General features: G+C 41.7%; 1 protein-coding gene across 1 annotated transcript; it reads left to right on the top strand.

Annotated features, from left to right (window-relative positions):
• Positions 1–15,709, top strand: LOC124475364 (breast cancer type 1 susceptibility protein homolog). Its single transcript, XM_047031903.1, has 21 exons — positions 1–90; positions 352–500; positions 656–709; positions 791–871; positions 1,087–1,175; positions 1,267–1,303; positions 1,469–1,608; positions 1,746–4,613; positions 4,726–4,799; positions 6,154–6,268; positions 6,408–6,465; positions 7,406–7,524; positions 7,746–8,008; positions 8,109–8,196; positions 9,772–9,849; positions 10,013–10,053; positions 10,543–10,626; positions 11,839–11,896; positions 13,619–13,692; positions 13,947–14,010; positions 15,054–15,709. The coding sequence occupies exons 2-21, from the start codon at positions 427–429 to the stop codon at positions 15,146–15,148; spliced, it is 4,554 nt and encodes a 1,517-aa protein (XP_046887859.1). The 5' UTR covers positions 1–90; positions 352–426; the 3' UTR covers positions 15,149–15,709.
• The last annotated feature ends 920 nt before the right edge of the window (positions 15,710–16,629 follow it).

The raw sequence follows: 16,629 nt of genomic DNA, 5'->3' as shown, positions 1-16,629 counted from the left end.
GTGACGATCATGAGAAAGTTGCCTTGTGATGGTCACGTGACAAAATAGTTGCGGGAAAACCAAAACATTACGAAACAGGAAGATCTACTGGTACGTTTTTTTTATTTTTTACAAATAACTTTAAATATCCACCACAAGTAAACACAGTTGAATAATATTTATGTTTGCAGTCTGTGTTATGTTTTATTTCCTAATTTTTGCTACATGAAAGACAATCTCCTCAACGAGCTACCCACAATCGTTTTTTCTCTTCCCCAGTGACTGTGTGGTCTGTGTACTGTAGCTTGACGCAAAGCTATGACTCCAGCTAGACGTAGCTTGCTAACCTGTTAAATGTTTTGATGTGTGTAGGTAGGGAATGTAACAGCAACGTTCCCGACTAATGTTGAAGTTCAGTCAGCTGTACGTCCTTTTCAAGTGAATACAATGAAAACTCCTAAAGTTGAAGACGTCAAACGAGGTATATCTGTCCTTTGGGAGACTCTGCGGTGTCCAATATGGTGAGTAGCCTAACGTCTGTTTAGTTAAACTACATTTGGTTGTCAATGTATTCGTGGTTGATGATAAGTAGGACAACTACATGGCATGTGTTATGTTCTTGCTAAACAAGCCTGTATGATCTAAAATTCTCATAACGATTTTTCTTCATGTTAAGTTTGGACTTGATGAACAATCCTGTATCTACAAAGTGTGACCATCAGTTTTGCAAGTAAGTAATCATCTTTAGGTTACATTTTAAAATAATGTTTAAAAACTGTGAGTGATTTGACATCAAGGAACTTTCTATTAGGTTTTGTATGACAAAGCTGTTGGACTGTACAAAGAGAAAGGAAGCTAATTGTCCGATTTGCCAGACCAAGATCTCTAAAAGGTAAGACATATACACATATATATATATATATATATATAAAGAAAAAATAAGCACTTTGTGAAATCTACTATGAAATTTGATAAATATTTGCCAAGCATCTTTGTCTTATTAAAAACAATCATAGTACATTACCTAAGGTATTAGTGTTCTGGTTTTGCCATATGCAGTAATTCATAAGTGCTACTTTGTTTAAACTTGCCTCCTCTTGTCATAAGGAGTTTACAGGAGAGTCCTGGTTTTCAGAGACTCATCGAGGGATTGCAGAATATGATTCAGGCCTTTGAACATGACAGCAGCACAAACTGTAAGTCAAAACATTTTATGTCACAAACACAATAACGACATATATATCCTTTAACTGTTGATTTAATATTATAATTCTCATGGACTTTCAGACTTCACTGGGATGTGTCAGCAAAGTAGACAAACTTGGTAAGAAAATATAACCATCATTTTTAGCCTGCATGAACTATTGCTTGCAAAGCATGGTTGGGCCTTCAGTGTTGCCAAATGCACCTTTTGGTTGACTGAATAACCACAAAGGGTATTCAAATTGACTTTCAATTACTGATGCCCTACCAATTTCCTTTTTATCAGTGTCACAGGGGTTGAGTCAAAGACAAATCTCTGGAATGGTGACAAAGTGTCATCAGTTGACACGTCTAACACTGATCTTACTGGGGAGAAGGATGGAGAACAAAAGGATCTGCCAACATCCTTAACTTCAACTCTAGCAGGTGAGAAAAGTAATTATTGCCACCTTAGCAAATGTCTTTCCTCCATGTGTTTAGAGTTTTCGGACTAACACATTCGATATATGTAGGTGTGTGAACATTCTAATGACTGTATTTGCTTCTCATGTCTTTGCATTCAGCCAAGGATGGCTTTGCAAACCTTATGGGTCTTGAGGATTCCTGCCCGTTCGTCTCAGACAATGAGGGGTTTGACAGTGGACTTGGTGAGGCTCCCACAACCGAAAAAGAAATAGACTTTAAAGTGTGTAGCTCACACACTGAGGGGCAAGAACCAGCAGGGGACACAGACGTGTCTCATATTGTGGAGCAATCCACATCCAGAAGTCGAGGGAGGAAGAGAATCACTGAGTCTGCAAATCCTTCTTGCCAGCTGGTTTTAATTCCCGAAGTCGGAGAAAACCAGAACGTACGGAGATCTTTAAGAAACCGCAAAAAAGAGACATCGACCCCTGAAAAAGTTATTGATTTGAGACAGAAGAAAAGTCTTGAGAAAGTCTCAGAATGGCTCATAAAAAACCCCCCACTTGAAGAAAACTCAGAGGTTGAAAATGTCACTTGTGCTTCCGAGGACTCTGCCTCAGTAGTAGGAGATTTCTCTGCGACAGCAATCTTTCCGGGCAACCTTGAAATGATGGAAGGGGGTCTTAAGAGGGAGGAGCGTATGAAAGGCCTTGAGGAGCAGGTTTTTGGGGCAGTTTACAGACGGGAGCGAAGGGGAGTCTTGGGTTTCTCTCCTCAGAACAGAGGGGTTAGACACCCTCCAGCCTCTCATCTTGGTGTGGAAGCCCAGGCTTCAAACACAGTCCCCAAAAGGCAGATGAGCAGGAATCTAAAACCCTCTGATATTGTCAAAAGAACTCGCTCTGAGGAGAAACACGAGGGTGTTTTTAATGATCAACCAGAAGAAAGAGAAAAGCATGACATTTTTAAAGAAAGTGAGAAACCTCACAGAAAGTCAATTGACCTCAATCAGGAACTGGGTTCCAGCAGCACTGACAGACTTGGAAACAGCTTAACAGAGTTGCCAGAGGAGATCAACAATGAGGTTGAAAGTCAACACGAAGATGTTCCTGTGTTTGATGTTTTGCGACAACATGGAAAGAGAATCTCAAGGAGAGGGATGTCTGATACCTGGCAGAATGTTGATGGTGATTTGCAAGCCAAGACAAAGTTAGAAATGAGTGAGAAAAAGAAAATGGCCAAGAAGAAATATGAGGCAGATATGGGCAAGTCAGTCAAAGTCCCTAAACCCCTAGTGCTAGTTGGTGTCGTGGAGAATGATTGCAATCCGATTGAGATCACCAAGCCTGGACCAATAGCAGCAGAGGCAGCTGTTCACATTGAGAATTACCCTAGCAGTGAAGAAATTGGAAGTCCAAACATGAGGCAGACCAGAAGGAGTAAGAGGCTACAACACTTCACAGAGGAAGTCCAAGGCAGTCACAAGAAACCTTGCACTGGAAAAAACACGATCCGTCGTGTCGATATAGGTGCAGCTGACACTGAACATGCCTTATCTTCACAATCCATCATGGGGGATGGATGTGTGATTGATGAAGACATGGGTGGAATTGAAAACATGGATTCTAAGTATACTGAAATTACAATGGAAACACCAAACATTGTTGAGTATGTAACTCAGGTTTCAGGGATTCCTTGTGAAGCTAATGCTACCTGTTCAGAGGCTACAGTACCTTGTTCAAGTTCACCTGAAACAAATATGCCACGCCTCAAGGCTGTTGACCACAATAATTCAGTAATAGACCAATCAAATGAAGAGGCATCCGCAAGTGAGGCCAGATGTGTTGAGATGGAGAAGGAAAAGGAGGACATAAATGATAGTGAATTGGACACCGAACAACTGGTAAAAAGCTTCAAAGCAATCAAAAGAAAATCGTTCCGTCTTGGTAGTCCAACAGTGAAAAAAAGTTATCAGAAATCAGACATGGATGAACAAAATGGCACAAAATCTAAAGAGAACAGCTTAGTAGGTAGTGGTGTAGAAATAGATGTTCCCAATACCAAGGAATGCTCTGTAGTGCCAAAACAATTGGGAGCAAGGATAGAACTGGAAAATTCATGCTGCAGTGATTTGATCCCCCCTTCAAATTCACCTCACCATATTCTACAAAAAGCTTCATTGAGGAGGCATAGAGGACTGACAAAGTCTATTGATAATAGACCGTCTATAGAAGTGGAGGAATCATTAAACCAAAACACCAATGTGGTGATGCAGGAACATTTACGAAGCCAACATTCAGGAAATAGTGTTAGTAGTGTTCTCAGCACCAATACAGTTGCAAAGAGTCAACTGCCAAGTCCGCATCCTGTAAATTCTGGACCCCTGTTTCCAGTATTTGGTGCCTCTGAGGAAGATTCACCAGCCCAGACCTTTGGATCCCCAAAGCAATCTAGTGAGAATCAGGAGCAACATCAGTTGCACTGTAGTGGGAAGAAAAGTCTGGAAAGAAGCCAGAATCCCAAATCAGAGACCACAGTAGAGCAGCAGAAATGCCGAGACAATACAAATGGTCACGTGGCCAATTCAGAGGCCTCCTTGACTCCAGACGGCCTACTGCCTCAAATCAGCCAAGCTGTAGAGAGCGGCAAAGGTAGTAGCGAGGCCAGTGTGTATATTCCAATCAAGAGCAACCCCAAGCAGAGGAGGAGAAAAACTCAGAGACTTCAGTCTTCAGAATCTGACTGCAGCAATGAGGAAGACGAGCTACCTTCCCTAGCACAAATATTCAGACGCTCTCCTCATCCACCTGAGGACCAGGCATGTGCTAGTGTTGTAAAAGAATCTTCTGGCTTGTCCAGTGGCCAAGTAAATTACCAGAAAACCCCCACCAAGGCTGCCAGGGTTGAAGTAACCCATGCTGCAGGCGGACTGGAAGAACCAGATGACGTTCCTCCTGCCTGTGGCAGGTCTGAGTGGGTTAACTCAAGCCAAGCCTCAGACGATCTCTTTGGAACACCAGATGAATGTAAGTGAATGTTTTTAGATGATTTGTTCGACACCTTTATGTCAGACAACAACTTTTCGTTGTTGTTTGACACATGCGACACCACACCAAACTATTGTTTTCCAATTTTCAGGTTCAGTTGCTGTAAGTGATACTGGCTTGTCAATGGAATCGTCACAATTTTCGAGTGAAATCATTGCCACACAAGTAAGTAGATATAGCTTCATAAAAGTGAACCATGTAACATTTGTTCTGTTGTTATTTTTCAAGACTACAATCTTCAGTGTGTAACCTTGTGGTTAGATGTAAATGTTTTAGGTTGCCTCCCAATCTTAGCATAACTTTCAGTATGAACTGTATTTGGAATAATTCCAATGATAACAGTTCTGTGGCCTCAATATTTCCCACTATCCTATAGCACTGACTTGGTTAATAAATCCTGTTGAAAATGAAACGCTTTTTGCAAATCATGCCCCTGGTGATTTGCCGTCCTTTTTGCTGCATCACCACATCATATCCAATAGATGGCAACACTTACTTTTCTCCCCACTAAGCTGTGAACGCAGTGATGACACACTACCTGAGCACATGAAGAATGTCCCTCTCAGCATCTTTCTAAATTGCATTTCATTTATGTTGTTGGAAATGTATCCAAGGAGATCAAAAAAAAAAATTGTCCCCATCTATCTTTTTGAACTTCCATTTTTATCTGCTGTATATGACTGAGGTGGGTTTTAGGAGTTTAGGCATCAGGGAAAAGATGCGGGCTAGGTTTCTTTATAGCAGTACACATATTTATAGGTGCTGTCTGAAATCCTAGCTTGGGTGCTATGACTGCAGCAGGTGGGTGATTGTATTAAGATGTGAAAGAAACAGTATGTGGATTGGATGTTTTAAATGGCTTATGATTAAACTAAATTCCACGATATAAATATACCAGTATATGAGTCCAGCTTTGTCAAGGAATTAGAAACAAACATTATTTCCTGGAGGATCCATATAAGATTTACTCACTTGGCTGTGTCTAGTTTTGGCTTATTGCTCTGGTTATGCCCAGTGAGTAATGGGTTTAGCCAAAGCTCTGACACATCTGGAGGCCCTGGCTGCTGCAGGCTGTTTGGAATTGGTGTTCAGCCAAACTGGTCTTGAAGAAGGGAGCACCAAGGTCTACTCAGAAACGGATGACTGCATCCCAGCTCACCCATTATCATTTTTTTCTGGGATTTTTTTCATTATCTCTCCGCCTGGAAAGAGAAATCAGTGTTACTGGATTGTCTAGTTTATGCTGTCTGAAAGAAAATGAATTTTCATCTCTTATTTTCCTGAGTAGAATGACAAGCTGAGCATTATTCTTACTCTTTTGATAGGCTGTTCTTATTGGTTATCTATGCACGTCAGCAGACGACCACACCCCTGTTTATACACAGTTTATCTCAGTAGGCAGTCACCAATCACTGCCTTTCTTTGAAGTTGGTGTACTATATAATTATCGTTGCATTTTCCTCATCTTCCGCACTTGTCAAACCTATAATCATCTCTCTTTACCGCATTTGTTTGTCAGCAAAAGATTGCAATGCAGGAGGAATTGAAGAGGCTGGAGAAGATGATGGCTCTTGTTTCTGAAGCCCTCCAAGAGAAGGAGACTGGTCCAAATCCCCAAACTGACAGCCTAGCAGGTATAACCTTGACAACTGCTACGGACATCACCCAGAACTCTTTTTTTATTTTTGTCTGCTTGCTTTGATTTCTAGTGACATTGTTTCAAAAACACCTGCTTTTTGAACAGTAACTGACCTTAATGTGTTTGTTGTTCAGGTTCCCCAGGCCCAAACCTCCATATGAACCTGCCTTGTGGAAAAGCCATTTGTTCCAGGTGAGCCAAGATTGGAGGGAATTAACATGGCACCAGATAATAACCGATTTAATAAAATACTAGATGCCTGATTGCTTCATAGTACTTACAATCCTCAGCGGGCTGTGTACTGTGTTAAAACAATTAGCATGGCGCTATATGTTAGCTACACAACAGCTTTCATTACAGGGTTTTTTTTCTCTCAACACTTCAATAGCTCACGTTTTTTTCCCTGTGAAATTGCATTCAAGCAGAATCTGAGAGAGAAAAAGTTTGCTGTTGTTGGTTGGCATCAGTGTGTTACTGGCAGAGACGCATTTTCCACAATAGGGTGATGCATCTCAAGAGGACAGCCGGATAATCTCCCTAATGAAGCTGGAATCTGCTTATGCTGCTTATGCTGTGGAGAATTTAAAAAAGTCATTAGTGACTGCATCTTATTTGTCATTAAGAGCACTTAAGGGAAACTTGTGATGCCACTGCAATTTATCTCTCCCGCTCGACTGCTTTCTCTTGCAGGGCTCTAAGTGCTGTGTTCTGGGGAGAAAAGGAAGGGGTTAGGGTTGAGGGGGGGTAGATTAAGCTGTTTTCACTCGTTTCCACCGCACCTGTATGAAATGTGCATTTGTGAAATAGTAAAATATGATCTGCATTGGTCCTTTCTTTTTTTACATGGTACCACTGAGGTGTCTCTAATTAAATGTACCCCTACTATGAAGCTGCATTACTTTATTCTCATTAAATTTCCCTAGGGAGTTAGTCTCAATCTCAAAGGATTTGACTGGCAGACAAATCTGCACGCCAGATCCAGTTTAGATCGTTAGAGAGTACCCTTTAGTCACACTGTTTACTCGTTCTGTATATGTGGTGTCAATTTTAACTCATTCTGGTTTGGTATGTTCCTTTTCTTTTTTCTCTCTCCCAAGAACCAAAACTGATTCCTCTCTTTTCTGTATCCCAGGGAATGTGCCACAGACAGGGAGGAAGAGACTGTCTCGATGCCTCATGGCTCTGGAGCCTCTGAAGGCCTGGGGCCCACTCAGCCCAGCCCCACCAAGCATGAGGGGACCAAAGGGATGGGTAAGACCACTGCACCAGCACATCTCATAATGAGGATCACTGGGACAGCCAGGAGGTCAGGAGTGGGGCACTGGTTAAATAAAGGTTGAATACAAATTTAAACAAATTATGTGATGCTTTTTATTATTTTAAAACGCTTTTTATTATGAAAAGATTTCATTTAGATGAACACCTTCACACACTCACGTACACAGGATGTATCTGTTTGTTTTCATCTGCAGGGCAGCGCTGCAGACAGTCACAGTCAGGCCGGAGTCTCAGAAGCATTCATGCAAATGAGATCCCCACTCCAGTGGGCCCAGGAGGGAAACCAGGAGAGCACACCACAAACACATCTAACATTTCACTATCACAAAGTCGAGAGTCAAAGGAGAACCGTGAAGATGCTCCCTCCATGGAAACAAGCTCAACACACCGTCTCCAGAGCGACCATGCCAGGGTCAGGCTGGTACTCGTGCCATCAGGGCTTGGCGTAAATGAACAGGTTAGAGTGTGCATTGAATACTTAAAAAAAAAAAAAAATCTCACTTCTCGAGTGTTAAAACTTTCTTCCAGGTTTTAAATTCCTTCTCATCTACGTTTAGACAATGCTGAAGAAGTTTGCCAAGAGAATTGGTGGTAGTGTGTGTTCACAGGTGACAGCAGAAACTACCCACGTTATAATGAACACAGGTGAGTCTTGGGCCTCCATTAGCCCTAATCTCCATAACATTCATCTTGCAGAAGTAACCCTCAGCTCACATTTGTTTGTTAGACTCTCGCACTTATCAAGGATAAACATGTATAGAATTCCCGAAAGTTGTATTAGTAGAGAAGTGCATTAGCAGGTTAACTATTTTGCCATAAATTATTCTCCGAAATCAAAACTCTCTGCCTTTTGATAGAGTCCCACTAGGTTCTGTACAATTCAGGTACTTTTGATAGAAACCTCTTAAAAGGTCTGGTCAATAGAGACACACACACACACGTCCTTGTCCTTAATTATGTTCTCTGATGGATTATTTTTTATTTCAAAGCCCCCTTTCTCCAAAGCACCACATTAACAACCCCTGCTAAAAAGAGTCTCTTTCAACGATGGCCGTTTCCTTGGAAACCACCGAATTAGTTTTCAAGTTTTTGATATTTTAGAGCCGTGAGAAGAGGAGAGGGTGAGGATTGTCTTCAACGGATGTCATTAGAATCAAACATTGTTTTAGCTTTACATCAATGCCTTAATTATTGAAAGGCACATTGAGGATATCAGATGAGTGATAATGCATGATATCAGAGATGTTGAATGACTTAAGCTTGCTTAACTGCTCATCTAATTTTGACCTTCCAGTCCCTCTTAAATGTCCAGCTAGATGCTTATGTACTCTTAATTCCTAGTACCCATGCTGCTTTTCACAACATCTGACCAGCCATTTAGTCAAGGACTTCACTGTTGCCTTATGCATTGGCCGGCACTTAGCCTTGTGATGAATTGTTTCGTCATTAGACTCCTGTGGAGATAGAAAAGAATCTCTTAATGGCCTGTTACAGATCGAATGCTGATAATGGACCAATAACTAATCTAAAAACTTAATTACAGCGCAAGGATGTTTACTTGCAGTCTAACCACATTACATATTGGTGGTTGGACAGTACTGTTTATGGGTTTAATTGTAAAAATGAAACATTCCATATTGTGTGGGAGGAAGTCAGATGGCTGAGCGGTGAGGGAGTCGGGCTAGTAATCAGAAGGTCGCCGGATCGAGTCCCTGCCGTGCCAAATGACGTTGTGTCATTGGGCAGGGCACTTCACCCTACTTGCCTCGGGGGAATGTCCCTGTACTTACTGTAAGTCGCTCTGGATAAGAGCGTCTGCTAAATGACTAACTGTAAATGTAATGTGTGAAGAAATGGGATAAGGGGTGGCTTCTCTGTTGCGCTCTTGTCTTTTGCACCTGACGGAAGAAGCTGCAGGCAGGGTCCATAAGAGCACACCAGGGTTCTCGCCCACACAGTCAGGCGTGTGTGTGTGTTTCTCACATCCTAGGTTTAATGTTCCTATGTCTTTTACCTCTCAGGATGACTTGTCCGCTTAACAGTTACACAACACAAAAAACACTTCATTAATATTCCCAGTATTACGCAAAGTTACAGTCAGATACAGTCAATCAATGTATTGTATGAGTGACAAATCTTGTCCGAAAAATGTTGCATTGTTAATCCAGTGTATTGTTAACAAATGTCTGATGTGTTTTTTTTTTCCTCACCCCGCCACAGATGAACACCTGGTGTGTGAGCGCACGCTGAAATATTTCCTGGGTATTGCAGGAAGAAAGTGGGTGGTGAGCTTCCACTGTGAGTTATGCTCTTTGTAATTACTCGTTGTCACAGACAGATTGGGGACAAATACTGTAAATGTGAAACCACAGCGGGGGGGGGTTTCTTATGTAACATGGCAACATGTTTCCTTTTTGTCTCTTAGACAATAAGCATTGTTTTGTTCTCATATGATCCACAGGGATTTCTGAGTGCTTTAAACAAGAAAAACTCTTATGTGAGGTAAGTTTGCTTTCATTTCTTCCTGAAGTTTTACCATCATATTTAAAACAGTAAAGAAAAAAAATATTAATAATTTACAGGAAATTCATTTTGAGTTTGTTAAGATTTGATTAGCTTCGATGGAAATGTATTCATGACCAAAGGGAAAATCCCATTAAACCCCAGGTGCTGCAACAGGCAGCCCTCCTAGTCAGCTCCAACCTGGTGATGGTCAAGGCCAAACCAGAGATGGTCAGCACCAAGCCAGAGTTAATCATATTGTCTTGTTTTTTTGTTGTTGTTACTATTTGGTCTTCAATTTAGCTTGACTTAATGTAGTGACTATACGACTTGCATGACTACTTAACAAATCATTGGGGGCACATTTTACACTGTGTCTGAGCACCTTAATGATATTACAATGATAAATCAGATAATTTGGTGCAATCCGTTCTTTGGTATAATCATTTTTGGCATCCTTCATACAGCATAGCGCTTGTGTTTCCATAGACGCCGTATGAGGTGCGAGGAGATGTGGTTAATGGACACAATCATCAGGGGCCTACGAGATCCCGAGTCACAGGGGACAGCCACGTGAGTCCCATCTATTATTCAAGCACAGGCACAGCCTATTTGACACCTGTCATGGTTTGTTTCGTAAAAGCCTTATTGTTAAATGAGATTCTCTTTTCAAAGGACTTGACAGTTTCATCATGCAGTTTCCTCACAAATCTGCTATTTCTGTGCTTTGATATGTATAATAGGTATCACAACAAAAAAAGACATATGATAATTGTCAGGTATGACCCAGCCTTAAGGATCAAATGTCAATTGGTGAAGATAATTATTTCCTTGGCATTTGGTCAAAGTGGAACTAATTTCAGAAACACAGCTCAAGGGATGAATTAGACATGGCTGGACATCATCTTTGACTCAGTATTATAAACAGTTTGAGGCTCTTCATTGAACAACCTAAGTCATTTCATGCCTGTTTAGAAAGGCTCTATTAGTTTTTTCCATCCATGGATTCAGCCAGACATACTCCTGGTCACAAGACCAACGTGATTGACACATTTTCAGATAAGTTGTGTTTGTGGCCAGAATGCTGATGCCAGTAAGACTGGAGTGTACGAGGCTTATGAGCCTGTATTATTCAGCTGCATATTTGGCGATGTCTATTCTTGCGTTTGTGAGTTTGTGTGTGAGAGAGAGAACCGGCATGCTTGCATGCAAGCGTACGTTATCACGTCTTGGTTTTGATGCCACCTGAAGGGCATTAGGTGTTGTCTAAATGAGAAATCTGTAAATGAGTCTTATTCCGTTAGATTGCTACCTCAGGCTAATGATAATGACCATGGATGGAGACGAAGGTGTGAAGAATAAAAACATTTCATGGAATTTATCTTCTGAAACGGTGGCAACGAACCATTTAAAGCCTATAAGCTTTGATGTTCGGCTACTCTTATATCGGTCCTCTGCTTTTTGACATCATGAAATTGAGTTAAATTGAAAATTATTCACAATATGAATTTATTCTAACCTTATACTCTCGTAATTTGTACTAAAAGTTCACCTTGGCTCACAGAGTCATGGAATGTTTTTTTTGTTGTTGTGCGAAATTGGTATCTGATCCACCTTGACCAACAGCCAGGAGAATAAATGCCTCCTCATCATCCAATCATATACTCAGATTCTTCATATTAAATGGACATTTTATATAATAACTAACACAATTTTCTTAAACTGAGGAGAATGTCGTTAAAGAAATATGTGAATCTTATCAGTTCTCTTATTTCCTCTTTCTAGCTTCTTATGAAGGACTATGAAATCTACTTCCAAGGGTCTTTCACTGATATGACCACAGGTAAGTTAGCCACAAGCTGAACTGTACCAATAATCCTAATACTGATGAGAACTTGCAACACTACGGTAATTATGTAGCATTAGTTTGTCCCACTGTTCCAACAGTGTGTTTGTACCTATAATAGCCTACATGTGTCTCCATGTCAGCTAATATTAAGGCTTTAAGTAAAACTCCAAGTTCAGTCGGGTATTGCCTGCAAAGCCTCTTAAAGCAGGGTCTGATTGAACTACGCTCCAGGCTGATGTCCCCCACCTCCCTGTCCAGCCAGCCTGGGTCCCTGCCATTATTCTCTGATTCCTTTGATCTGTTGCCCACCTACGTTTCCTGCGCTCTGATTAGCCCAACGCTAGTTAGCATGCCTAGCGAGCGGCTAGAGTGCTAGCACCGGAGGGATCGTACACCTGGATAATGAACTTTTTGAAATGCAGCCATAAAACAAACGGAGATTGTGTGCTACTCATTTGCATATATTTCCGAAAGGGGATGGAGGCAATGGGGGAGTGATGCAACAACAAATAGGTGGTGGTAATTTATGGAAAGCCCCGACCAGATTCACTCAGGGCCTTTCTGTGGCACGGTTGTCTTTGGAGACAAGAAAACGAATCCCGCTCTAGCTCCCCCGCACTCAGCGCTGGCCTGCTGGACTCTGATACACACCCGCCTGCAGTTCTGGGTGAGAAAGAAAGAAAATAACAGAAGAACCACAAGATAAAAGTAGTTCACATAAGTATTGACTGACACCAAGAACAGCTTGAACTTCAAACCAGGAGCAACGACCACCACCTGTTGATGAGATGAATGAAACATTAGGTGTTTTGATTGAAAACAGGCTGTCAGTGTGGTCATTTACCTACATTTAGGTAAAACCCTTCTGGCTGCTGGTGTGGGATGACACGGCGACTTACTGATAGGGCACTTCCTTACGTCCACCAGAGGACAATAATAATGTGGATGTAGAGAAGAGATCGTGACCGGCACAATTGAATGTTTTCTTTGATGGCGTGGTCAGAGCCCGCGTTTGACGGTTTCAATCGTCGGAAGCGTTGTAGGATGGAAAAGCCATCTGCTGCAGGAGGATGAGGATGGGTATTCTGCTTTTCACTGCTCACCCAGACACATGTGGAAACACACACACACACACAGTGGTAAAATGGTGTGTGCGTGTGGATACTTAAGGCATTAGAGTTAACTACCATATGTTTAAATGGAAAGGATCTGACTCAGGAATTCTTCAAGAAAGTTGGCTTTTCACAGGCAGCTTTTAGTAGGTCTGTGCCCAGTAGAAGAGATCAGGGTTATGCTCCTTTTCCCCACATCTGTTCTTTTTGAGTCTGTAATTTATGCACTGTAAAACATAGTGACAACAGGGTCAAGACAAGCTGCCTCATTGACTGTTATTTACCACCAACAAACTACTCCATCCCCTTTCTGTCCTCCCACTTCCTGTCTCTTCCACCATCCTGCCTCACTCTTCACATCCACTCTCTCCCCCATCCCCCCTCCATCCTCCCTCCCTCCATCCTCCATTCTCCCAACAATTGATCGTATCCTGTAATGAACCCTTCATTCTTAAAACACGCTTCAGGGATGTGGATGAAGGAGAACAGAAAGAAAAACCCACGTCTGAGGAACAGCAACTGACAGACGATATTGATGATTCAGATTTGCCCTTTTGTGTGTGTTTGTGTGTGTGTGTGCGTGCGTGCGTGTGTGTATGTACAGGTCAGATGGAGTGGATGGTGGAACTATGTGGAGCGAGAGTAGTGAAGGACCCACTCTTTTTCACGGATAAACGGGTATGTGTGACCTTGCCTCCTACAGCCATACTTAAGTGGGAGCCCCATGGAGCTGTCGGACCTCTGTCCTCCTGCCCACTCAAGCTTACATTCCATGTCTGAGGAGTTTCATCTTTAAGAGGATGGCAAAACTATTTAAAGACTGTGTTGATGTCAAACCAAGATTACTGTGAAAATGGAGGACACTTTGCTAAAGAAAATAATTAGTGGTGAAAAAAATATATTTATAATGTTGATTGTTGTTTCTCATACAGAAGTCCCATCAAGTTGTTATCGTACAGCCTGGTTCAGACTTATCAGAAGTGATTAGCTACAAAGGTGGGTATCATTTACTTTTGGGTTTGAGTTCAACACAGAACATTCACACACAAGGCTGTACGGACCGAAAACCCTGCCATACACATCACGCTGTAACACCCTTTTTAACCCTGACATTAGCAAAGGGGGAAGGAATTGCATCATTTCTGCTGAAGTGGCTCTTGGCTAGGGGACCTGCATAGACCTGTAAGGTGTCAGAGAGTGCCTGTGTTGGACTGGGCTCGGGCACAAACAGGAGTGAATGTCCTGTCTGCAGTTAGGAGAAGGGATGAAACTGGGGCTCTTATAAACATTGGGTTTACTTTGATGGACAGAGGAGAAAATTGTAAAAAGATTAAAATAAAAATGGAGATGGGGGGGGTGAAAACCCCTTGGAGGAGGAGGTGGGGAGGAGGAGGAGGAGGAGAAGAAGAAAGAGGAGGAGGAAGTGGAGAAGGAGGTGGTGGAGGGGGAGGAGGAGGATGTGGTGGAGGTGGTGGAGAAGGATGAGGAGGTGGTGGAGAAGGTGGAGGGGGAGTGAGCGAGGGGAGACAGAGAGGTGCAGCACCAGGGCTAGAGTCTGAGAAGGGAGATAGGGAGACTTTGATGAAGGTAAAGAGAGTGACAGAGGAAGAGATAAAGAGAGAGGTGGTAAATCAGCCTGCTCTCTGCGCCTTCTGATTTGTGTTGCTGCATATTTAATGTGGCCTTTCCTCTCCTCCTGTGTCCTTAGGCTTTCCCAGCCCAGGTAATTGAAGTACACCTTTTGTCTTTTGGCTCTCGATTTGAAACACGTGCATGTGTGTGCGTGTTCATGACATGCACAGCTTGGACTTAGAATGTAATCGTTGGTCAAAAACCCAGTACACACATACAGAATGCACACAACACATTCTGAGTTCTGTTAATAGGCTATTATGAATTCACGCTGTAGCGTCGCCAGCCTCTACTGTTTTTCTAGAGTAGTACAGGTTGTTGACTTTTGGCTTGAAGGACACCTTTGTATTATGGTCTTGTTGCCATAGCAACAGAGTTTTCAACCTGGTTTTCCATCTCGTCTCCAGGACGCCAGAGAAATGCTACCGTGGTGACCCGTGGTTGGCTACTTGATACCGTGGCGACCTACACCATCCAGAGCTTTGAAAACTACAAAACATAATCCCTAGCCTTCCCTCTAAGCTTTGAGCCTTGTACACCTTGCCAACTTTGTGTAACCTGGGAGACTTTCTACTTCCTCCCAGGCAGGTCTGTGGTCAGGCCTGAATTTCTCCCCTGGACTATTCCTTCTCGGACTTCAAAAGAAAGGCCATCTCTTCACATTAAAACGCCTCCTATGGGTTCCAGTCACACCCTGTCTGTTATTGAAGACGGACCTGGTGTTGTACGCTTTCTGCTCCCACTAGCCTGTATCCATTTTCATTTCTCTACCAACATGCATGATCAAGCCCCTCACTACTACGTGCAATTGCAGCACTTTAATCTATTTTCTTTAACCCCCCCTTCTGTTATTGACTTACCTTCTTGAAGTTACTTTTTATATTTGTAATGTGATTAAAATATATGCTGTACCTAAAAATTTGAATTTCTTGAAAAAGTCTTCAGTGGTCTGATTTCATCCTGTGACAGGAAACTGATGACCCAAAGAAAGGTATGTTTGCATAAGTTATGATGCAGACATGCATGTGCACAAACACACGCACACACACACACCCATACATTTATGCATGCTGTCTACACTGAGAATTCAATCAGAATACACATAGAAAACAAGTTTCTCCTTCCTACTTGTCTCATATATTTATGTAGTCTTGTGTAATATTCATATGTGTATTTTTGTCTGACACAGATTTGTTTAAAGGACGCAATGATGGAAGGTTTGCTTGTTTTCCTACCTCCCCATACAAATAGAATGCCACAGACATGTTTTACCAGAGCATAATATTGTTCCACCTCCAAATGACTGGAGACATATCTTTCTGTTGAGCACTATTTTTTTCCCCTTAACATTTTGTATTTACACAGCTGTCATTAAACCTGACATGACTAGTTAAATAAATTACTAGATTTTCTCGCACAGAATTCCTGAAGAGTTTTACACCCAAATATGAAAAAAAAAATTATCAAATATTACACAGCAGTGTCATCATCAAAGGAAAAGTTTGTAGGACTTCTAATTACTATCTCAAATTAGGCTCAGATGTGCAAAGCCTTCACTTAATATAGTCAGTAGGATTATTTTTGTGTTTGATTTTGTAGAAGGAATGAAAAATTAAGATAGATCCAAACATGATTACTTAATTGTTGATTCAAACTGGTGCCCCAAGAATAAAGAACCCTTGATATATTTGGAAATTATACCCATACAACATATATCGAATGTACACATACAGGGGTTTTTGAAGTACAAAGACAAAAAATAGCTATCCAATATTGTAGATAATACAATTTTCAGGGTCTATAAAGGTCTATAAAATGTAGTTCACCAAAATGGGGAAAAAAAGCTGCAAGTGCCCAATAACTGTCCAAAAAAAAAGTGCTGTACAATATTCAAGATGATACAATTTTCAGGGTCCACGGTGCTAAGTGCTGGGTTAATATCACCATTGAAAACCCGTTTCCCAGAATTTGCCAGTAAACGTT

Source organism: Hypomesus transpacificus, chromosome 13 (assembly GCF_021917145.1).
Source record: "Hypomesus transpacificus isolate Combined female chromosome 13, fHypTra1, whole genome shotgun sequence".
Lineage (NCBI taxonomy): Eukaryota > Metazoa > Chordata > Actinopteri > Osmeriformes > Osmeridae > Hypomesus > Hypomesus transpacificus.
Note: the sequence above shows the minus strand (reverse complement) of the source record. Positions and strands in the feature narration are given on the sequence as shown.

Coding starts and splice junctions, on each gene's coding strand:
- LOC124475364 (XM_047031903.1), top strand. CDS start 427: ATGAAAACTCCTAAAGTTGAAGACGTCAAACGAGGTATATCTGTCCTT. Junction 7,525..7,745: donor TGAGGGGACCAAAGGGATGG/GTAAGACCACTG, acceptor TTTCATCTGCAG/GGCAGCGCTGCAGACAGTCA. Junction 13,693..13,946: donor TCTTTTTCACGGATAAACGG/GTATGTGTGACC, acceptor TTTCTCATACAG/AAGTCCCATCAAGTTGTTAT.